At 48.8% G+C, this 24,532-nt stretch overlaps 1 protein-coding gene across 3 annotated transcripts in view; it reads left to right on the top strand.

Annotated features, from left to right (window-relative positions):
• Positions 1 to 24,532, top strand: part of TAF1B (TATA-box binding protein associated factor, RNA polymerase I subunit B) — a 218,471-nt gene that overhangs the window by 27,495 nt on the left and 166,444 nt on the right. For all 3 annotated transcript variants that reach the window (XM_075341102.1, XM_075341100.1, XM_075341101.1), the window contains exon 6: positions 13,332 to 13,476. In XM_075341102.1, the coding sequence (XP_075197217.1) occupies positions 13,332 to 13,476 (145 nt within the window). The remainder of the gene's footprint in view (positions 1 to 13,331; positions 13,477 to 24,532) is intronic.

Consider the following 24,532-nt stretch of genomic DNA (forward strand, 5'->3'; position numbering starts at 1 on the left):
ACTGTACGGTCGCTGGTGACTCTCTGCTATATACCCTCCTAGGTTACTCAAGGCAGACAACAGCATGTCGTCCGCAAAAAGCAAACGTGCCAAGGCACAGACTTTATATGCTGCTTGTACCGCATGTGGGGCTGCTCTACCGGCAGGTTCCACTGACCCCCATTGTGTGCAGTGCTCGGCCCCTGTGGCACTTGCTCAGCCGGGGCCGCTGCTAGAGGTGACCCAGGGAGAACCACCTGTGAATGCTGTCCAGGTGACAGGGACGGAGTTTGCAGTTTTTGCTGACAGATTGTCTATGACTATGTCTAAAATTCTTGAAACATTGCAGTCTAGACCAGTAACTCAGACCATGGGCACTGTTGAATCATTGCTCCCTGGTCCCCCTCAGCTGGAACACTCCCGAGCTCAGGAGGTGTCGCATGCACCCCAGGGTGACGACTCTGACTCGGACGACAGTCCCAGACAGCCTAAGCGGGCTCGCTATGAGTGGCCCTCAACTTCATCACACTGGTCAGGGTCCCAGCTGGACGACTCTCTGTGTGATGAGGCGGATGTGGCTGATCAGGATTCTGATCCTGGGACCGTTCTCAATCTGGATACACCTGATGGTGACGCCATAGTGAATGATCTTATAGCGTCCATCAATAGAATGTTAGATATTTCTCCACCAGCTCCTCCTGCGGAGGAGTCCGCCTCACAGCAGGAGAAATTCCATTTCAGGTATCCCAAGCGTAAATTGAGCACTTTTCTGGACCACTCTGACTTTAGAGACGCTATCCAGAAACACCACGCTTATCCAGATAAGCGTTTCTCCAAACGGCTTAAAGATACACGATATCCTTTTCCCCCTGACGTGGTCAAGGGCTGGACCCAGTGTCCCAAGGTGGACCCTCCAATCTCCAGGCTTGCAGCTAGATCCTTAGTTGCAGTGGAAGATGGGGCGGCACTTAAAGATGCCACTGACAGACAGATGGAGCTCTGGTTGAAATCCATCTATGAAGCTATTGGAGCGTCGTTGGCGCCAGCATTCGCAGCCGTATGGGCACTCCAAGCTATTTCAGCTGGGCTTACACAGGTCGACACGGTCACACGTACATCTGCTCCGCAGGTGGCGCCCTTGACCTCTCAAATGTCTGCATTCGCGTCTTACGCGATTAATGCTGTCCTAGACTCTACGAGCCGTACGGCAGTGGCGTCTGCCAACTCCGTGGTTTTACGTAGAGCCTTGTGGTTGAGAGAATGGAAGGCAGATTCTGCTTCCAAGAAGTGCTTAACCAGTTTGCCTTTTTCTCGTGACCGACTGTTTGGTGAGCGTTTGGATGATATCATTAAACACTCCAAGGGTAAGGATTCATCCTTACCTCAACCCAGACAAAACAAACCCCAACAGAGGAGGGGACAGTCTGGTTTTCGGTCCTTTCGAGGCTCAGGCAGGTCCCAATTCTCCTCGTCCAAAAGGACTCAAAAGGATCAGAGGGGCTCAGATTCTTGGCGGACTCAATCACGACCAAAAAAGACAGCCGGAAAAACCGTTACCAAGACGGCTTCCTCATGACTTTCAGCCTCCTCTCTCCGCATCCTCGGTCGGTGGCAGGCTCTCCCGCTTTGGCGACATTTGGCTGTCACAGGTCAAAGACCGTTGGGTGAGAGACATTCTGTCTCACGGGTACAGGATAGAGTTCAGTTCTCGTCCTCCAACTCGCTTCTTCAGAACTTCTCCACCTCCCGACCGAGCAGATGCTCTTCTGCAAGCGGTGTCCGCCCTAAAGGCGGAAGGAGTGGTGACTCACGTTCCTCTTCAGGAACGAGGTCGCGGTTTTTACTCCAATTTGTTTGTGGTGCCAAAGAAGGACGGGTCGTTCCGTCCCGTCCTGGATCTAAAGCTGCTCAACAAACACGTGAAAACCAGGCGGTTCCGGATGGAATCCCTCCGCTTCGTCATCGCCTCAATGTCTCAAGGAGATTTCCTAGCATCAATAGACATCAAGGATGCTTATCTCCACGTGCCGATTGCGCCAGAGCATCAGCGTTTTCTACGCTTCGTTGTAGGAAGCGAACACCTGCAGTTCGTAGCTCTACCTTTCGGGCTGGCGACAGCCCCTCGGGTCTTTACCAAGGTTATGGCAGCAGTAGTGGCACTCCTGCACTCGCAAGGTCACTCTGTGATTCCGTATTTGGACGATCTACTTATCAAGGCACCCTCTCAAGAGGCATGCCAGCACAGCCTGAACGTGGCACTGAAGACTCTCCAGGGTTTCGGGTGGATTATCAACTTTTCAAAGTCAAATCTAACCCCGACCCAATCACTAACATATCTTGGCATGGAGTTTCATACTCTCTCAGCGATAGTGAAACTTCCACTGGACAAACAGTGTTCACTACAGACAGGGGTGCAATCTCTCCTTCAGGGCCAGTCGCACCCCTTGAGGCGCCTCATGCACTTCCTAGGGAAGATGGTAGCAGCAATGGAAGCAGTTCCTTTCGCGCAGTTTCATCTGCGTCCACTTCAATGGGACATTCTCCGCCAATGGGACGGGAAGTCGACATCCCTCGACAGGGATGTCTCCCTCTCTCAGACAGCCAAGGACTCTCTCCGGTGGTGGCTTCTTCCCACCTCATTGTCGAAAGGAAAGTCGTTCCTACCCCCATCCTGGGCGGTGGTCACGACAGACGCGAGCCTGTCAGGGTGGGGAGCAGTGTTTCTCCACCACAGGGCTCACGGTACGTGGACTCGGAAAGAGTCCACCCTTCAAATCAATGTTCTGGAAATCAGAGCAGTCTATCTTGCCCTACAAGCCTTCCAGCAGTGGCTAGCAGGCAAGCAGATCCGAATTCAGTCGGACAACTCCACAGCGGTGGCATACATCAACCACCAAGGGGGAACACGCAGTCGGCAGGCCTTCCAGGAAGTCCGGCGGATTCTGACGTGGGTGGAAGACACGGCATCCACCATATCCGCAGTTCATATACCAGGCGTGGAAAACTGGGAAGCAGACTTTCTCAGTCGCCAGGGCATGGACGCAGGGGAATGGTCCCTTCACCCGGACGTGTTTCAGGAGATCTGTCGCCGCTGGGGGATGCCGGACGTCGACCTGATGGCGTCACGGCACAACAACAAGGTCCCGGTTTTCATGGCGCGATCCCACGATTACCGAGCTCTGGCGGCAGACGCCCTAGTTCAGGATTGGTCGCAGTTCAGGCTACCTTATGTGTTCCCACCTCTGGCGTTGTTGCCCAGGGTGCTGCGCAAGATCAGGGCCGACTGCCGCCGCGCCATCCTCGTCGCTCCAGACTGGCCAAGGAGGTCGTGGTACCCGGATCTGTGGCACCTCACGGTAGGCCAACCGTGGGCTCTGCCAGACCGTCCAGACTTGCTGTCTCAAGGGCCGTTTTTCCATCTGAATTCTGCGGCCCTGAACCTGACTGTGTGGCCATTGAGTCCTGGATCCTAGCGGCCTCAGGTTTATCTCATGAAGTGGTTGCCACCATGAGACAGGCTAGGAAACCATCCTCCGCCAAGATCTACCACAGGACGTGGAAGATATTCTTATCTTGGTGCTCTGCTCAGGGAGTTTCTCCCTGGCCATTTGCATTGCCTATTTTTCTTTCCTTCCTGCAGTCTGGGTTGGAAAAAGGTTTGTCGCTCGGCTCCCTTAAAGGTCAAGTCTCCGCGCTATCCGTATTTTTTCAGAAGCGCCTAGCGCGACTTCCTCAGGTACGCACGTTCCTGCAAGGGGTTTGTCATATCGTCCCCCCTTACAAGCGGCCGTTGGAGCCCTGGGATCTGAACAAGGTCCTAATTGCTCTCCAGAAGCCGCCTTTCGAGCCTTTGAAGGATGTTTCCCTTTCTCGTCTTTCACAGAAAGTGGCCTTTCTAGTGGCGGTCACGTCTCTTCGGAGAGTGTCCGAGCTGGCGGCGTTATCATGCAGATCTCCCTTCCTAGTATTTCACCAGGACAAGGTAGTTCTGCGTCCAATTCCAGAATTTCTTCCTAAGGTGGTATCCTCCTTTCATCTCAACCAGGATATCACTTTACCGTCTTTGTGTCCGCATCCAGTTCACCAGTTTGAAAAAGGTTTGCATTTATTGGATCTGGTGAGAGCACTCAGGATCTACATTTCCCGCACGGCGCCCCTGCGCCGCTCGGATGCACTCTTTATCCTTGTCGCTGGTCAGCGTAAGGGGTCGCAAGCTTCCAAATCCACCCTGGCGCGGTGGATCAAGGAACCAATTCTTCACACCTACCGTTCTGCTGGGCTTCCGATTCCATCAGGACTGAAGGCCCATTCTACCAGAGCCGTGGGTGCGTCCTGGGCATTACGGCACCAGGCTACGGCTCAGCAGGTGTGCCAAGCGGCTACCTGGTCGAGTCTGCACACTTTTACCAAGCATTATCAGGTGCATACCTACGCTTCGGCGGATGCCAGCCTAGGTAGACAAGTCCTGCAGGCGGCGGTGGCCCACCTGTAGGAAAGGGCTGTTTGACGGCCCTATCACGAGGTATTCTTTTACCCACCCAGGGACTGCTTTTGGACGTCCCAATTGTCTGGGTCTCCCAATTAGGAGCGACAAAGAAGAAGGGAATTTTGTTTACCGTAAATTCCTTTTCTTCTAGCTCCAATTGGGAGACCCAGCACCCGCCCTGTTTTCTTAGGGATTTTGTTTTCTTTTTCGCTCCTAATTGGGAGACCCAGACAGTGGGTGTATAGCTACTGCCTCTGGAGGCCGCACAAAGAACTACACTTAAAAGTGTAAGGCCCCTCCCCTTCTGGCTATACACCCTCCCGTAGGAGTACGGATTCCTCAGTTTTAGCTTTGTGCGCAGGAGGTCAGACACGCACGCATAGCTCCATTGTTTTTAGTCAGCAGCAGCTGCTGACTATGTCGGATGGAAGAAAAGAGGGCCCATACAGGGCTCCCAGCATGCTCCCTTCTCACCCCACTGTATGTCGGAGGTGTTTGTAAGGTTGAGGTACCCATTGCGGGTACGGCGGCAGGAGCCCACATGCTGATTCCTTCCCCATCCCTTTTTACAGGGCTCTGGGTGAAGTGGGATTTACTGGTCTCCAGGCACTGAGACCGTGCTCCATCTACAGCCCCTGGAGAAGATGCTGGATGGAGCGGAGTACATCAGGGACATGGCCCTGCTTCCTCAAGGTACTCTGTGTCCCCGTGCATTTGGCGCTCACACCGCAGCATGCTGGGTGTTGTAGTGCGCCGGGGGACATCAGCGCTACGGCGCTTGTGCCATGGCCTCATTCAGCTTCGCTGAAGCAGGCACACTTATGGGAATCGGTCGCGCCGGCCGCTGGGACTGCGGCGCGGCTGGCACTTGTGGTGCGCCGGGGACTTCAGCGCGGCCCGCGCTTTTACGGCGGCCGCGCTGATAACTCGAGTCCCCGGCTTTTGCGGCCTGCTTCCGTTCGTTCCCGCCCCCAGACCTGCCAGTCAGGAGAGGGGCGGGACGCTGGCCACTTCTGGGAATCGGTCGCGCCGGCCGCTGGGACTGCGGCGCGGCTGGCACTTGTGGTGCGCCGGGGACTTCAGCGCGGCCCGCGCTTTTACGGCGGCCGCGCTGATAACTCGAGTCCCCGGCTTTTGCGGCCTGCTTCCGTTCGTTCCCGCCCCCAGACCTGCCAGTCAGGAGAGGGGCGGGACGCTGGCCAGTGCATCAGCGCCGAGGGCTGGAGTCGTTTTTACATACTCCAGCCCTCACAATCGGCACAGAGGGGACACTGTTTCCCGCACTTTTGTTTGGAAACTCCCACGGACCGCCCCTCTCCACAGACGCCGGCAGCCATTCCTGCTGACACGCTGAGCTGCAGAGGGGAGCCGGGGAGACCCAGACAAGGAATTCTGCGCCTCTTACCCGCTATTCAGCGGGCGGTAAGCAGCCCTCAGGGCTCACCCCCTCTTGTGCCAGTAGTATTCTTAGTATTTTGTTTCTACAAATACTTGGTATTACATAGCGCTGGTCGCCCTTTGGCTATAGACTCTCTCACATTGCAGAGAGCCAGCAGCATGTCGTCCGTAAAACGCAAGGGTGCCAAGGCACAGACATTATATGCTTCCTGCACCGCATGTGGGACTTTTCTACCGGCAGGCTCCACGGACCCCCATTGTGTGCAGTGCTCAGCCCCTGCGGCGCTTGCACAGTCGGGACCTCTGCTGGACGTGACCCAGGGTGTACCACCTGTGAATGCTGTCCAGGTGACAGGAACTGAGTTTGCAGCTTTTGCTGACAGAATGTCTCTCACTATGTCACAAATTCTTGACACATTGCGAGCTAGGCCTGTACTTCAGGCCACGGACACTGTGCAATCATTGCCCCCTGGTCCCCCTCAGCTGAATTACCTCCAAGCTCCGGGACGGGCATATACACCTCAGGGTGAAGACTCTGACTCGGACGATGGCCCCGGGCAGCCTAAGCGGGCTCGCTATGACGGGCCTTCACATTCATCTCAATGGTCAGGATCCCAGCGAGATGAATCTATGGGTGATGAGGCGGACGTAACTGATCAGGATTCTGATCCTGGGACCGCTCTCAATCTAGATACACCAGATGGTGACGCCATAGTTAATGATCTTATATTTAACATCAATAAGATGTTAAATATTTCCCCACCAGCTCCTCTTGTAGAGGAGTCAGCTTCGCAGCACGAGAGAATCCATTTCAGATACCCTAAGCGTACATTAAGCACTTTTCTGGACCACGCTGACTTTAGAGACGCAATCCAGAAACCCCACGCTTATCCTGAAAGGCGTTTTCCTAAACGGCTTAAAGATACACGCTACCCTTTTCCCCCTGAGGTGGTCAAGGGTTGGACCCAGTGTCCAAAAGTGGATCCTCCAATTTCCAGGCTTGCAGCTAGATCCTTGGTTGCAGTTGAAGATGGAGCGGCACTTAAAGATGCCACTGACAGGCAGATGGAGCTCTGGCTGAAATCCATCTATGAAGCGATTGGAGCGTCATTAGCGCCTTCTTTTGCGGCCGTATGGGCACTCCAAGCTATCTCAGCCGGGCTTGCGCGAGTCGACTCAGTCACACGTGCATTTGCCCCGCAGGTAGCACCATTGACCTCGCAAATGGCGGCATTCGCGTCGTACGCGATTAATGCTGTTCTTGACGCTACAAGCCGCACGGCAGTGGCGTCAGCCAACTCCGTTGTTTTGCGTAGGGCCCTGTGGTTGAGACATTGGAAAGCAGATTCTCATTCCAAGAAGTGCTTAACCAATTTGCCTTTTTCTCGTGACCGATTGTTTGGAGAGCGTTTGGATGAAATCATCAAACACTCCAAGGGTAAGGACTCATCCTTACCGCAACACAGACAAAACAAACCCCAACAGAGGAAGGGTCAGTCTGGTTATCGGTCCTTTCGAGGACCGGGCAGGTCCCAATTCGCCTCGTCAAAAAAGACTCAAAAAGACCAGAGACGCTCAGATTCTTGGAGGTCTCAGTCACGCCCAAAAAGGACAGCCGGAGGAACCGTTGCCAAGACGGCGTCCTCCTGACTTGCGGTCTCCGATTCCCACACCCGCGGTCGGTGGGAGGCTTTCCCACTTTGGCGACATTTGGCTGTCACGCGTCAAAGACCGTTGGGTGAGGGATATTCTGTCTCACGGGTACAGGATAGAGTTCAGTTCTCGTCCGCCAACTCGTTTCTTCAGAACTTCTCCACCACCAGACCGAGCCGATGCTCTGTTGCAGGCGGTGGCCGCTCTAAAGGCGGAAGGAGTGGTGACCTCCGTCCCTCTTCAGGAACAAGGTCACGGTTTTTACTCCAATCTGTTTGTGGTCCCAAAAAAGGACGGATCGTATCGACCCGTCCTGGATCTAAAGTTGCTCAACAGACACGTAAAAGTCAGGAGGTTCCGGATGGAATCCCTACGCTCCGTCATAGCCTCAATGTCTCAAGGAGATTTTCTAGCATCAATAGATATCAAAGATGCGTATCTCCACGTGCCGATTGCACCAGAGCATCAGCGTTTCCTACGCTTCGTCATACACGACGAACACCTACAGTTCGTAGCGTTACCTTTCGGTCTGGCAACAGCCCCCCGGGTCTTCACCAAAGTCATGGCAGCAGTAGTAGCTGTTCTGCACTCGCAGGGTCACTCGGTCATCCCGTATCTAGACGACCTGCTTATAAAGGCACCCTCTCAAGAGGCATGCCAACACAGTCTGAAGGTGGCACTAGACACTCTCCAGAGTTTCGGGTGGATTATCAACTTTCCAAAGTCTCATCTAACCCCGACCCAATCTCTGACTTATCTTGGCATGGAGTTTCATACTCGCTCAGCGATAGTGAGGCTTCCACTGGACAAGCAGTGCTCGCTACGGACTGGAGTGCAATCTCTCCTTCAGAGCCAGTCGCACTCACTGAGGCGCCTCATGCATTTCCTAGGAAAGATGGTAGCAGCAATGGAGGCAGTCCCGTTCGCGCAGTTTCATCTGCGCCCTCTACAATGGGACATTCTACGCCAATGGGATGGGAAATCGACGTCCCTCGACAGGACTGTCTCCCTCTCTCAGACTGCCAAGGACTCTCTGCGTTGGTGGCTTCTCCCCACCTCATTGTCACAGGGAAAGTCGTTCCTTCCCCCGTCCTGGGCAGTGGTCACGACGGATGCGAGCCTATCAGGGTGGGGAGCGGTGTTTCTCCACCACAGGGCTCAGGGGACGTGGACTCAGGAAGAGTCCACCCTGCAGATCAATGTTCTGGAAATCAGAGCAATCTATCTTGCCCTGCGAGCCTTCCAACAATGGCTGGAAGGCAAGCAGATTCGGATTCAGTCGGACAATTCCACGGCGGTGGCGTACATCAACCACCAAGGGGGAACACGCAGTCGCCAAGCTTTTCAAGAAGTCCAGCGGATTTTGACGTGGGTGGAAAGCAGAGCGTCCACCATATCCGCAGTTCACATCCCAGGCGTGGAAAACTGGGAAGCAGACTTTCTCAGTCGCCAGGGCATGGACGCAGGAGAATGGTCCCTTCACCCGGACGTGTTTCAGCAGATCTGTTGCCGCTGGGGGACGCCGGACGTCGATCTGATGGCGTCACGGCACAACAACAAGGTCCCAGTTTTCATGGCACGGTCTCACGATCACCGAGCGCTGGCGGCAGACGCCTTGGTTCAGGATTGGTCGCAATTCCGACTCCCCTATGTGTTCCCACCTCTAGCATTGTTACCCAGAGTTCTCCGGAAAATCAAGTCCGACTGCCATCGAGCCATACTCGTCGCTCCAGATTGGCCAAGAAGGTCGTGGTACCCGGATCTGTGGCATCTCACGGTAGGCCAACCGTGGACACTTCCAGACCGTCCAGATTTGCTGTCTCAAGGGCCGTTTTTCCATCTGAATTCTGCGGCCCTGAACCTGACTGTGTGGCCATTGAGTCCTGGATCCTAGCGGCCTCAGGTTTATCTCATGAAGTTGTTGCCACAATGAGACAGGCTAGAAAACCATCCTCAGCTAAGATCTATCACAGGACGTGGAAGATATTCTTAGCGTGGTGCTTGGCTCAAGGGTTTTCTCCCTGGCCATTTGCATTGCCAATTTTTCTTTCCTTCCTGCAGTCTGGGTTGGAAAAGGGTTTGTCGCTTAGCTCGCTTAAGGGTCAAGTCTCCGCGCTATCCGTATTCTTTCAGAAGCGCTTGGCACGGCTTTCTAAAGTACGCACGTTTCTCCAAGGAGTTTGTCATATCGTTCCTCCTTACAGACGGCCATTGGAACCCTGGGATTTGAACAAGGTTCTCATTGCTCTCCAGAAGCCGCCTTTCGAGCCTTTGAAAGAGGTTCCCCTTTCTCGGCTTTCACAAAAGGTAGTTTTTCTTGTGGCGGTCACGTCTCTTCGAAGAGTGTCCGAGCTAGCGGCGTTATCTTGCAAATCTCCCTTCCTGGTGTTTCACCAAGACAAGGTAGTACTGCGTCCAATTCCAGAGTTTTCTCCCAAGGTGGTTTCTTCCTTTCATCTCAATCAGGATATCACTTTGCCATCTTTGTGTCCGCATCCAGTTCACCAATTTGAAAAGGGTTTACATCTGTTGGACCTGGTGAGAGCACTCAGGATTTACATTTTCGCACGGCGTCTCTACGCCGTTCTGATGCGCTCTTTGTCCTAGTCGCTGGTCAGCATAAGGGATCGCAAGCTTCCAAATCCACCCTGGCGCGGTGGATCAAGGAACCAATTCTTCACACATACCGTTCTGCTGGGCTTCCGATCCCATCTGGACTGAAGGCCCATTCTACCAGAGCCGTGGGTGCGTCCTGGGCATTGCGGCATCAGGCTACGGCTCAGCAAGTGTGCCAGGCGGCTACCTGGTCGAGTCTGCACACGTTTACCAAACACTATCAAGTGCATACCTACGCTTCGGCAGATGCCAGCCTAGGTAGACAGGTCCTTCAGGCGGCGGTGGCCCACCTGTAGGAAGAGGCTGTCTGACAGCCCGTTCATGTGGTATCTTTTTACCCACCCAGGGACTGCTTTTGGACGTCCCACTGTCTGGGTCTCCCAATTAGGAGCGAAAAAGAAGAAGGGAATTTTGTTTACTTACCGTAAATTCCTTTTCTTCTAGCTCCAATTGGGAGACCCAGCACCCGCCCTATTTGTTCTTAGGGTTTCGTTTTTCGGGTGCACATGTTGTTCATGTTGTTTCTTAAGTTCTCCGATCTTGTTATCGGATTGAATTTGTTTTTGAAACTGTTATTGGCTTTCCTCCTTCTTGCTTTGGTACTAAAACTGAGGAATCCGTACTCCTACGGGAGGGTGTATAGCCAGAAGGGGAGGGGCCTTACACTTTTAAGTGTAGTTCTTTGTGCGGCCTCCAGAGGCAGTAGCTATACACCCACTGTCTGGGTCTCCCAATTGGAGCTAGAAGAAAAGGAATTTACGGTAAGTAAACAAAATTCCCTTCTTTTCGGGTGCACATGTTGTTCATGTTGAAGAGTTCAGTTCTCCGATGTTGTTCCTCGGATTGAATTTGTCTTTAAAACAGTTATTGGCTTTCCTCCTTCTTGCTTTTGCACTAAAACTGAGGAGCCCGTGATCCCACGGGGGGGTGTATAGCCAGAAGGGGAGGGGCCTTACACTTTTTAGTGTAATACTTTGTGTGGCCTCCGGAGGCAGTAGCTATACACCCAATTGTCTGGGTCTCCCAATTGGAGCTAGAAGAAAAGGAATTTACGGTAAGTAAACAAAATTCCCTTCTTTCCTCAGTTATATGAACAGCGCTGTGGCCTTCCATCTCACACATACTAAATCCTAAATTTTCTTCTAGCTGTTTTTCATTACTCTCATTCATCACTTTAATTGTACTTCTGTTTGAAGCATTGTCCTTTACAATAGCAAGAACCTGTTCTTTTTTGCGTTCCTAATCTTGCAGAACATTTTCCACTAAGTCCTGAAGAAACTGGCTGCTGTGATGAGCTTTAGTATCTTTTACTGACAGTGTCTTGCTAACAATTTCTTTCTTGTCACAAACCTATAGAACATTGATGGCAATTTCAGGGAAATGTAGTGACTCTGGCATCCAGCAAAGGCAATGGGTTTCAAGATAGGACATTCAGACACAGCGTTTTGTGAGGATCCTCACAAAGAATTAGCAGTCAGTTTGTGGTGTTTTCTAATCTGCTTTTGCTATTGAAAGCATTATTTATGAGCTCAAAAATCTTTCAGGTGATGCGGTTTTTTAAAAAGCTGATCTGCTTTTGCAGCTGACAAATGTATCCTCAAAAAACGCAGCAAAATGCTGTGTGTATAATGCAGCCTTAGATCAGGAATAGAACAGACATTTATAGGACATTTCATAACGTTCCCAAATTCCTATGAAAAAATATTCAGCACATTTTGCATTGCACTACTGTCCCCAATTTATTATATATTTTAGGAGTCTGAGTCGGTGTATTTTATTCCGAGTCCAACTCCACAGCCCTGCTGAAAATATCGGTAGTGTGGACTTCAAAATAGTGGCACCCAGAGTCGGCTCGTGCGCAGATGGAGCTCTCAGCTCAAGTTCTCATCTGTGCACGCTCCAGCACATCGCCCGCAGCTCCAGCACATTACCCGCAGCCCACTGTGACCCCACTGCACCACCACTGCCACCCGCTCCCGGTAAGACACCACCACATTGTAAGACTCACCCCTCTAAATTTGATGTGCGTTTTATAAACCGAAATACAGTAATATTTCTAGGTCACTTTATTGGGGGACACAGGAACCATGTGTTGTTTGCAGACACTAGGGATCTGATTCCTCTTCATTTTAGCTTAGTGTCGTTCGTAGGCAGACATGGGTCTGAGTAGCAGACCTAACTTAGCTTTGGTTATGTTAGGAACTAACCTTTTTCTCTTTTTACACCTCTGATCTGCCAAGAAGCCTTTCTCCTCTACTAAACTTTCCGCCAGTAGTTGACTGATCATGATGGTGGTCTGGACAGTTTTTTTACATTCGAAGGTAAAAATCAAGATTCCCCAGCAGGGCAGAATTCTGATTCTTCAGCTTGAGTCGAGAACTTCTGTTCTTCGTTGCCGATGCCTGTGGGCACCACGCATTGCATCTACATAGACCTTTCCCAACGGTCTCCTCTTCTACCAAATTTCTTGGTGATTAAATTTATCGGTAGGACTGTTGAGTCCACAGTTCGGAAAGCTTTGTGCCTTTTTTTAGATTAGATTTGTCGGACTAGGGTTAGGGACAAGAGTTTCCATTACATTTTAGAAAGGTTCTTGCTTACAAAAAAGAGGCTGCAATGGCAATGGCTTACTCGTTTATCTTTTTCATAGGTGTCTTGAGTCCGTGTTGACTTTCAAGGGCCAAGTACCTGCCTTGATTATCATGGTCCAGCAGAACGTTGCTCCTAGACCTTAGGTCAACAATGCTTGCCTGGCCAGGGTGAACTCTGTGCCACTGTATTAACCCACCTGGATATGGGGGACCTCAAGCTGGTCTTTGACACCCTCCAGTCTTCTCTTTTCTTGCTAATCAGATATAGCTCTCCATCTTTGGCTTCCTGGCAGGGTGATTTGCATACGTAAAGCACCCGGACTCCAAACCCCAACTCTGTTTGTTATATTTTTAAGACTTTCATAGGGGTGACCTTATTTTTGCAACATGGTTCTTGAATTAATTTGTTAGAAAAATTTATTTTATTTTTTTTTTCTGGTGTGAAAAATAACAATTCTCATCTGTGGGAGTGTTCTGTAATATGGTATCCCATAGAAAATGTTGAGTCTGAAAAATCTGGTGAGGTGTACTCATTTATGTTAAGCACTGTTTTTATGTGTTAAAGTGTAATTGTGTCAACCTCCTATAAATATATTTTTTAACCTTAGACTAAAGAGAGCAACAGTGAATCCCAAAATGAGGGCAGTGCCTCTGATGCGAATAATTCATTTGCCACGTCTGACTCTGATATGGATTTCACGTCTACGAGCAGCTTCGCAGTGCCTTCTTCAGGAGGACTTACAGATCTTTCAGGTATGTTTCCAGGTTCTTGCTAGCGGACTTACTGAATTGTTAGCTGAGAACTGTACTTTCAACAAACTTTAGAATAAATCAATAGTACCGGCGAAAATAAGAAACTTTTAAATGTACCTTATCAGATAATTCTGCTTTTTCCCCCACTTATCAGCCACCCCCCCACCCCCTCCTCTTGAACTTATCTACTATGAAAAATAAAATAAGCTCACATTCATCCTTGCTTAAGACATGTGGTACTGCCAAGAGTCAAATTACACAGCTCTTTAACCCCTTAACGACCTATGACGTACTGGGTACGTCATGGATCGTGTGAGGTTAATCCCCGCCCCCTGCCGTGGGCAGGTCACGGCGATCCGCGCACATATCAGCTGTTTTCAACAGCTGACATGTGTGCCTGCGAGTCGCCAGTGGAATCGCCATTAACCCCTTACATCTCGCTGCCAAAATCTGGCAGAGAGATGTATATGCGCGCCGCCATGACAGTGACTTACCCCGCCCCAATCGACATGATCACGTGACTTTCGGTGGTTGCCATTGTAGCACAGGGTCCTGTGATGACGCCTGTAGCTAACATGAGTCACTTCCTCTCAATGCTGGAATACAGCCGGCATTGAAAGTAAAGCACCAAATCTGCAGTTCTCAGCTCTGTAGCTGTGATCTGCAGATAGTGCAGAGCGATGGGATTGCTTATCGCTATAGCCCCCTAGGGGGAATAGTAAAATAAAAAAAAGTTAAAAAAAGTTTTAAAAAATTAAAAAAAATATAAAACCTAAAAGTTTAAATTACCCCCCCCCTTTCAACCCATTGAAAATTAATGGGTTAAAAAAATAAAAAATATACACATATTTGGTATCGCCGCGTTCAGAAATGCCCGATCTATCAAAATATAAAATCAATTAATCTGATCAGCACACGGCGTAGCGTCAAAAAAATTCCAAACGCCAAAATTACGTTTTTTGGTCGCCGCAAATTTTGCGCAAAATGCAATAACAGGCGATCAAAACGTAGCATCTGCGCAAAAATGGTACTGTTGAAAACGTCAGCTCGAGACGCAAAAAATAAGCAGTCACTAAGCCTCAGATCCTGAAAAATGAGAACGCTATGGGTTTTGGAAAATGGCACAAAACGTGCGCCACTTTTTTTGGACAAGCTTGTGAATTTTTTTTTTTACCCCTTAAATACAAGTAAACCTATCCATGTTTGGTGTCTACAAACTCGCACCGACCTCAGGCATCACACCCACACATCAGTTTTATCATTTAGTGAAAACGGTGAATAAAACATCCCAAAAACTATTGTGCGATCACTTTTTTTGCAATTTTTCCGCACTTGGAATTTTTTTGCTGCTTTCCAGTACACCATATGGTAAAACTTATGGTTTCATTTAAAAGTACAACTCGTCCCGCAAAAAACAAGCCCTCATATGGCAAGATTGACGGAATAATAAAAAAGTTACGGCTCTCCGAAGAAAGAGAGGAAAAAACAAAACGGAAACGGAAAAACACAAAATGCCCGGGGGCTGAAAGGGTTAATAACTCTCTGGTAGGGAAAAAGGAGGAGGGAGGCGTAAACGAAGAAATAGAAAGATTGGATTGTGCTGAGCTTTCTAACAAGTCTTTTACCTCGCCCAATAGCTGGATTCACATCAATCCATTTCAATGCGGTGGTATTATGTTCTCCTTCGTCCTTCTTCTCTTTGTGGGCTAACCAAGCAATGAACAGCATGAATCCCTTTTTATGTGCTGTGTATAGGAGACATCATAGCAGCTTGTCGCCTTAAAGTCCATTGCAAATTAGAAATGGAACCAGTAGACGGGTAAACTAGGGGAAGATGCAGGATACAAGCCATATAATAGCCAGAAATGATGTTTTTACTGATGTGTACACACACAGGGCAGATTATTCTTAAATACATTTACCCTTTAAAAATAAATAATTGTCCCAGTGTCCTTTCCACACAGATGAATGTTGAAGTCAATCATTTGCTGTGGACTGCTTGGCCGGGTTCACACATTGCACAGCAGTGTATGTGCGCAGGATGAATGCAGATTTTGCTGTGTGGTCTTGTTGCACGTGTGGTGTGGGGCTTTTTGTTCAAGGGATTAAATTGCAGGTTGATTTTGCTCAAAGAATTGATACGGAGTCTTAGGAAAAAAAAAAAGAATATATAATAGTAGATATATAATAGTAAAATAAATATAATAGAATAGTAGAACCTTGGTTTACGAGAACAATCCGTTCTGGGAGTGTGCTTGTTTAACCAAGTTACTCGTCTAGCAAAGCAAGATCATTACAATGCAGACAATTTCTTCCACAACTTGTGCAATCTTCCATCCTGGTCCCCTATTGTGCCATTCCACACACACACACACACACACACACACACACACACACACACACACACACACATTCTGCTCACCTTACCTTCCGTTCTGTTGTCGGCCTCCCGGTTCTTGTAGTTCGCCAGTACAGGATGTGATCGGGTAACCATCATGACAATGGAGGAACTTCCACGGTCAGCCGCTTCTCAAAGGCATGAGCTGCTTGCCTCTGATTGGTCAGCGCACTGCCTTAGACTAGCGGCTATATAGAGATAAGGTATGCACACCAGTGACTATGTAAGGGGAATATATGAAAAGCAGAAACTGCTGTGTGAATACTGACATGAAAAATCCTATATGTAAGCTTGAAAATGGAACCTGCATTACTGGCATGAACATATGAATAAAGAGAAATTTAGCTACTGAATTGATCAATGCAACAGAGCCCCAACACTACGCCAAAATATTTCTCTACGTTGGGGTCCCTAGCTTGTGTGTGTCCTCTCATGCAGTTAAAAAACTTACCGTGTTGGGAAGCTGAGACCCAGGCTATATATGTGTATAATGTGGACTGGCAATAGGTGTGGTGGGGCCGGGTTCACAAACGAAAGACTACAAATCAATTAAGAAATAACGTCTGGAACACCAATTCTGAGTCTGAACTGGGTGCAAAAACCTAAAAAATTTACACTATATGGAGAGAAGGTATGCACACCAGTGACTATGTAAGGGGGATATATGAAAAGCAGTTCAGACTCAGAATTGGTGTTCCAGACGTTTTCTTAATTGATATGTAGTCTTTTGTTTGTGAACCCGGCCCCACCACACCTATTGCCAGTCCACATGATACGCATATATAGCCTGGGTCTCAGCTTCCCAACACGGTAAGTTTTTAACTGCATGAGAGGACACACACAAGCTAGGGACCCCAAGGTAGAGAAATACTTTGGCGTAGTGTTGGGGCTCTATTGCATTGATCAATTCAATAGCCAAATTTCTCTTTATTCATATGTTCATGGCAGTAATGCAGATTCCATTTTCACATTTTCACTCTTACATATAGCTATTGGATTTTTCATGTCAGTATTCACACAGCAGTTTCTGCTTTTCGTATATTCCCCTTACATAGTCACTGGTGTGCATACCTTCTCTCCATATAGTGTAGATTTTTTAGGTTTTTGCACCCAGTTCAGACTCCGAATTGGTGTTCCAGACGTTATTTCTTAATTGATTGATGGTTACCCGATATACATCCTGTAGCGGCGAACTACAAGAACAGTGAGGCCGGGGTTGGAACGGAAGGTACGGTGAGCATAATATATGTGTGTGTGTGTTTCTGCAGACTGCAAGAGCGGGTCAGAGCGCGGTGAAAGTACGGAACCGGAAGTGTGTGCGGTGAGTATTTGCTCGTACAGCAAAGATTGCTCGTAAACAGAGTTACAGATTTACAGCAAGCTTTGCTCGTATAGTGAAATACTCGCTAACGGGGTTACTCGTTAACCGAGGTTCCACTGTAAATAATATATAAATAATAAAAATTCACAAATTGTCCATGCAGATGTCGTACCCCCCAGTAGACCTCTCGCAGTGGTCAATTTGATTTAGCTATATTGTGCATCGTATGTATGACATTTCTTTTAATTCTCTTTCATTATACTGGTACTGGAAAATACAGAGGACTTTCTACAAAAGAATACAGTGCCAAAACTTCACTATGTTTATGTACTTTGGGAATTAAACCCATGGCAAACTGTTACGTCATATGTCAGATCCCCATTTTCGATACAGTCTCAGGAGTTGAGTCTCATAGCAGATGAAGGCTGTGTAAGGCCCCCTTCACATGTCCGTGAAAATCACACAAGTTTTTCACGGACGTGTCAAAGGTGTGTATTGCCCTCCTTTTGCTGTGTTTTTGGCACACGTGTGTTCTCCGTGTGTTATCCATGATAACTAGAGTTGAGCGCGGTTCGAGGTTCTCCAGATCTAGGCTCGAGTGATTTTGGGGCCTGTTCTAGATCGAACTAGAACTCGAGCTTTTTGCAAAAGCTCGATAGTTCTAGAAACGTTCGAGAACGGTTCTAGCAGCAAAAAACCAGCTAATTCCTAGCTGGCTTTCCGCTGTAATAGTGTAAGTCACTCTGTGACTCACACTATTATGAAATTTCAGTGTATAGTGTGCGGGAACAGCGCCTTCAGATCACTGCTGTTTGTATAATGGTGATCGCCATTTTTTTTTTCCTTGTCTTCCTTCCCTAAGCGCGCGCGTGTAGTGGGGAGGGCCATTATGTCAGCCAATCCCAGACACACACACAGCTAAGTGGACTTTTAGCCAGAGAAGCAACGGCATGTGTGATAAGATGTCCATGTCACATGTCCCTGCATTATAAAAACGGGCATTTTCCTCCAGCACGCCATTATCTGCCTTCTGCGTCCTTGGTGTCAGACATCACTGGCGCAGCTCCGTCCTGAGTCCTATCGCCGATACAGCTGTATGCGCTCCATACACAGCGCTGGACAGCTTAGGGATAGCACTTTCTATCAGTCCTTTTAAGGGCTCGTACCGGCAGGGTCAGAGCCATAGGTGACAGGTCCTGAAAACAGAGACAGCGTCTGTGTAGCTAAGGTCAGGGATTTCCTCGCTGCATTTCCCCATTAGGAGGGAATAGAAAGGCAGGCTTCCATTCCTCTACCCAGAGCCCCACAACCCTGGCACTGTACCCTCCTGTCCTCTGCACACTCCAACTCATTATAACTAAGCCATTATACTAGCAAACACTGAGTGTACCTAGTGGCATCCTAAACGTGGCTATTGGACTTCTGTATCGTCCCGCTAGTGCAAAGATATTTGCAGCATGTCTGCCTGCATTGCACACTCAAACTCATTGTTACTTACTAAGACATAATACCAAAAATTGAGTAAACTTAGTGGCATACAAGAAGTGGCTGTTGTACTCCATTAGTGCCCCACTGGTGCAAATCTATGTGCAGCACCTGTGCAGGACACCCTCCTGCTCTGTTTTTAATAAGCTATATTGATAGCAAAAAATACTGCCATTTAGTGGCATCATAGAACTGGCTGTTGTATTCCATTAGTGTCCCACTGGTGCCAAGCAATCTCAAGCACCTCTGCATTCTACCCTCATGCACATTTAGCTATGCTAATTTTATAGCAAACTCAGGGAATTCCTTGCTGCATTTGATCATTAGGAGGGATAGAAAGTGAGGCTTCTTTTACTGTCCTGGTACCCACAGAACACTGCCCCTGTACCAAAGCTGACTCTTTTTCTGCCATCCTAAAATTGTCTGGAATACTAAGTTAGTGTTCCTTTGCTGCCAAGCAAGGTACAACACATGTGCATTCTACACTCCTTTCCATTTCTGGAATGCAATTATTAACTGCAGGTAGTCCAGCCAATCTGTGACGAAGGTGCAGGCGTGGATATAATGTAGCCTGCATCCAATGATGGTTCTCTCGATTGTATGACAGCTCAACAATACCTTCTGTTTCCACTTCCAAAACAAGTGATGACCTGCCAATCACACTCCCTGTTGCGGGTAAAGGAGTGGAAGTTCAGTGTGAAAAACCATGTGTGACTGCTGTCCCCACAGTCACAGAGGATGAAGAGCACGCAGATGCACTTGATGGGGCAGGCGGTGGTTGCACAGGCACGCTAGGCCGCATTGTAGCACAGTGAAATTCACATTGCGACTTATGCTTCATTTTAAGTCGTGTACAGGGTGGGCTCCCCAGTATGCAGCAAAACCAGGCAACAGGAAAAGGACTCTAGGCAGTTGGGTTGATAAATGATTGTTTAACTTTACCAAAACAAACAATAAGAACCATGCATACAATTTAAATAATTGAACAATCTATTCTGTTGCCTACTACCTGCTAATCCCTCTGTGTAGCAGTAATTGTGTGTTTGTGCGTGTGTGTGTGTGCGAACACGACTTACCAGTGGCGCATCACAAGAGCTTCCAAGTTATCTACCTAAACATAGACAAAACACATTATCCCCCCCTGAATACCCTTGTTAGCTGAAGCCTCACAGATAATGCAGATGATAACAGTGTGAATGCAAACCACACAGCTCTGCAACACAGTCATGGAAATCTTGAAAAGCAACAGTCAATGCAAACAGGTGTTGCTGTCCCTCTATGATTTAAACTGTACGTGACAATTTGACAGTGCAGAGGCAGCAAGTCTTATTGTCTATATAGTCGGCCTACCCAGAACAGATATGTGTTTTGCTAATAAAACAAAGTGTTGCGTGCCCGCATTATTGTCTGGGCACAGCCTACCGTACCCGGGTACTGTGATGTCCAGTTGCCAGAAATACAGACTTTACGCTCCTCTCACGGTAAACAGTATAGACAGCACCGTAAGAATGTTGGTCTGTGGCACAGGATGCTGCTCACTGACGTTACAGTGCTCATCATCAAAGTACAACACAACTCCCCTCACAATTGAACGAACTGTTTCCGCGGTGGCTCCTTGCTGTAACACACACCTTTTTAGCTTTTCCTTCTGTTCATAGACAGCATCTCCAAGTCCACACCCGAAGAGCAATTTTATATTGCTATAGTGACCAAAGGCAGATCCAAAAAAACAGCAGCCCCTTGTGTGTAGTCTGCAACAATGCATGCAATGAACGGCAAATAAGCATATTGCGTTGACAGTTGCTAAAGCTGAGCAATACACCTTCACGCTGTCAATTCATATCCATGTAATACTTCATGGAGGAAGTACTCAAAAGTGAGTTTTTGCCTTCTACTTACAGATTGTTGACAAATCTTACAGATTCCATGACTTGGGTGATCCTTTGCGATGTCCAAAAATTCACAGGCTGGGAAAGGCTTACAGCCCATGCGACCTGCATAGCCAACACGACTTCTGCTCAGAGTCAAAGTTGTGGACCAGGATTCAGTTGTTGACGTGCTTCCAGTACTTTGTCTCTGGCCATGAAGACGCAACGTAACCTCGTCGTCAGTAGCATCCTCCTCCACCTCCTCTGCTGACCTCATCGACTGGCTGACTTTGGTTTGACAGTAAGTGTGGTCTCCAACCTCATCAATAACCCTGTGTGTTTTCATTCCCCTCGTCCTGAGTCCTCCGAGACAACCTCTTCCTGCCCTGACCGAATAGTAAAGTTGTCATTCCAATCAGGTATCTGTGCTCCTCATCATGTTCCCCATTGTCTCCACCAGGAGGATTTACTTTTTGGAAATGAGGGTGTAGATTAGGCTCAGCACCTTCTTCATCGGGGCCTGGATCCCACTCACAAAGCTTCTGGCCATCTGCGCAGATCATTTCCCCTGTCTCATGGAACTCGCTACCTCAACACGTCAGATTATCTGCTACACCCGCAAGCTTCAAACTGAATCTGAAAACTCATCTGTTCAGAAATGACTATAACCTTCAATGACACCACCACCATACGTACTTGACGCTCAACCTAAACCACTCCTACTGTCTCCTCCCAAAAATCCTTTAGAATGTAATCCCGCAAGCGCAGGTCCCTCTTCCCTCTGTACCAGTCTGTCTATACTTACTTGTATATGTATTCTGTATGTAACCCCCTTCTCATGTACAGCACCATGGAATCAATGGTGCTCTATAAATCAATAATAATAAAAACAATAACTTCCTTGTCTGTACTCATTGCAGCTTTGGAGCAGACCTCTGATTCCCAGGCTATAGTGCGACTGAACAGCTATGCAAACTCAACCATCTCTGTCACCCTATACTCAGCAGGGCTGGTGGAAACTTGAGAGCTGTTAGGAAGCAAGTGCGATTGGATTGACACCACAGAGGAATGGAGTATTTGGGATCTTGAAATTGGGGTGGAGGAGAGGCCACTTTATGGAGCACTTCAGATCCATTGAAGCAGCTGCTGTTTTGGCCTCATCTAAATTTGTTAGCGATGGTCGTGTCCATGAAAAAAGGGATCATATCAGATTATCCATGGGAAGAAGTACATCTGTTCTTTTGGATGTTATTTGTTGTTACAAAACGGTGACGCCTTAAAGGCAAGCAGCCTGCTGCGGTTTCAGTTGCGCCCAGGCATCAGCTGCCATTTAGGCCTGTGCCTCGGGTTGTCCAGCTGGCTGCTTTCTCCTCCACGTCTAAGTGTGGAGAGGCAGCTAGTGCGCATGCGTGTGCCGATTTACCCCAGCCACAGCCTAACTCCAGTGTTTCGCCTAGTGAGTATGCTCAGCCTGACTGTGCCATTCCTGAGGCTAAGTCTTCATTTTGGGCTACAGCGCATGCTCCCACATGCGAAAAGCCTCTTTGCACAGGTACTTGCACTCCGTGCCGGGTCTAAGTCCTGTGTTGTGCCTAGACACCATGCTAAAGCTGATAGTCTTTTTTCATAGACTGTATTTCATGCAACTGACCATGGTCAGGCACTTACTGCATCAGAAACTAGGTCCGGTAATGAACTCTTTGGCCCTGCCCCTGATGTGGGAGGCCCATTTAGACCACAGGGCATCAGGTGTCCTGACGATGTGGCCAGGCCACTCCCAAATGGCTTGCAGAGGCCCACCCCTTTGACTTGTCACCTCATTATTGATGGTCAGACGATGACTGGTGAGGTGTTTGGGTCATGACAGCCATGAGGTCATCATTGAAGTTGCGGTTCCAAATAGGACGCTAGTTATGCCACTCATGACGTATCACTCTGCTTTTGTCTCCAGGAGGTGCATTGTGGTCCACCCTGGTTTGGGGCGGACCCAGGTTATAAAAGGGGCTGGAGACAACAAGGAGGTGCGCAGTCTTCTATTATGCTCCGAAAGAGCACACCTCCATGTGTTGAACCCATTGCGGCTTTAGGCCAGAGGTAGGCAGGGATAGGGCGTCGATGCAGGCCGCCACCACAGTTGGTAACGCAGAACGGGTAAGACCAGCTCCTGTCCTACAAGTCCTGCTTGTGCAGCCCAGTGGCATTAACAGGCCTGCTGCTGCTGATGCGCCTGCTGTCCACAGGTGTGGCCCCAATGCACACGGTCAGCGTACTGAATGGCCCCTGTGATGTTAACAGGGAGTTCCTGGGCTGGGTGGGCGTGTTGACCCTGTGACGCTAACAGGGCTCCCAGTCTCAAGATCCGAGTGGCGTCTAACTTGGTTCAGGCTACTATTAGTTTCATAGCCCCACAGCTCTGTATCCTCCACCGAACATTCCAGTTGCCAACCTCTCCTTTTCCATCTGGGAGCACGGTGGACATTGACTGCTGATGGGGATATATACCTTTCTCTTTCTTTTCTTATTAATTTTCGTTATATAGCGGTAACATAGTATATACCACCTTATCCAAATCTGCCAGTCCCACCGTAACAGATGGTGTTTCTTCATCAAATGTTACTTTTGCTTAACCACCAAACCCACGGACCAAAACTTTTTTCCCCTTTCCAACACACCTGTTCCCCTTTCCACCAGCATCTGTCCTTTTTCAACTCATTTTGTATATGACCAAAAGTGCAACTCTGCAGGGACACCGTACTCAATGCCATCTCAGCACAGCAGCCAGCCCTCGGTCCCTCAGATGTGGACAAGTAAAAGACCATTTCCTCCTATCCATGACAAAGCGTTGAGATTCACTTTGTGCAGCACTGGTGTTTAGTGGAAAAGCAGATCGAAGATTGCGTACCACCTTCTGAAGATACTCCTGTACACGTGCGTCCCTTTCTATGGCAGGAATTATTTCGCCAAATTTTGTCTTGTACCGGGGATCTAACAGTGTGGCAACCCAGTAGTTAGCATTAATTCGAATTCGTACAATCCGAGGGTCATGTTGTAGGTAGTGCAGCAAGAAGGTGCTCATGTGTCTAGTGCATCCAGGAGGACCAAGTCCTTGGTGTGTTGGTGGCAGAGAGGTGAGAATCGTGCCTCCTTCCTCTGCCCTCTTCCCCCCCAACCTCGCACAACCGAAATGTGAGCAAGCTCTCACTCATCTGCTGAGTCTTCCATGCCCATCGCAAGTTCGTCCTCCATTTCTTCATGGCTCCTGCACCTTCCTCAACAATTTTTGCTGATACTATGCGCCCTTGTTAATCCCTATCCCCCACCATAACTGCTGCCTAGGTGCCGCTTACCGTATGGACCTTGTAGATCTTATTATCCCTTCTGCATATGACTCCTCCTGTACTTCCTCACCTTCCTTTTGGACCAATACCTGACTCCGAATAATGCTTACAGTGTGCTCCATCATGTAGAGGACCAGAATTGTCACGCTGAGAATGGCATTGCCAGTGCTAAACATCTTCGTCGACATTTGTAAACTGTGTAGAAGGGTGCATAGGTCCTTGATCTGACACCACTCCAGCAGCGTGATCTGCACCACCTCTGGATCAAGTTAGCCCAGGGTATACGTCATACCGTATTTCAGCAAGGCTCTGTGGTGCGGCCACACACGCTGCAACATGTGCAGATTCCAATTCCTGCGTGTCGGAACATCGCATTTCCGGCGTTTAACCGCCAGACCCTAAGACTTCCAGGGTGATGAAAGTTGTTGAGCTGCTGGGTGCGAAGGATGAAAGTGAGCACATAGCAGCGTGCCCGCTGCACAAGGCCATGTAGGCCGGGATGGTATTTTAAAAATTGCTGGAGAATCAGATTCAACACGTGAGCCATACAAGGCACGTGTGTCACATTGCCCTGACGAAGGGCCGCAGACAGGTTTGCATCATTGCCGCACACGGCTGTTAAGTCACCAACGTAGTCCACTCAATC

The sequence above is a fragment of the Anomaloglossus baeobatrachus genome, chromosome 3 (assembly GCF_048569485.1).
Source record: "Anomaloglossus baeobatrachus isolate aAnoBae1 chromosome 3, aAnoBae1.hap1, whole genome shotgun sequence".
NCBI classification, from domain to species: Eukaryota; Metazoa; Chordata; class Amphibia; order Anura; family Aromobatidae; genus Anomaloglossus; species Anomaloglossus baeobatrachus.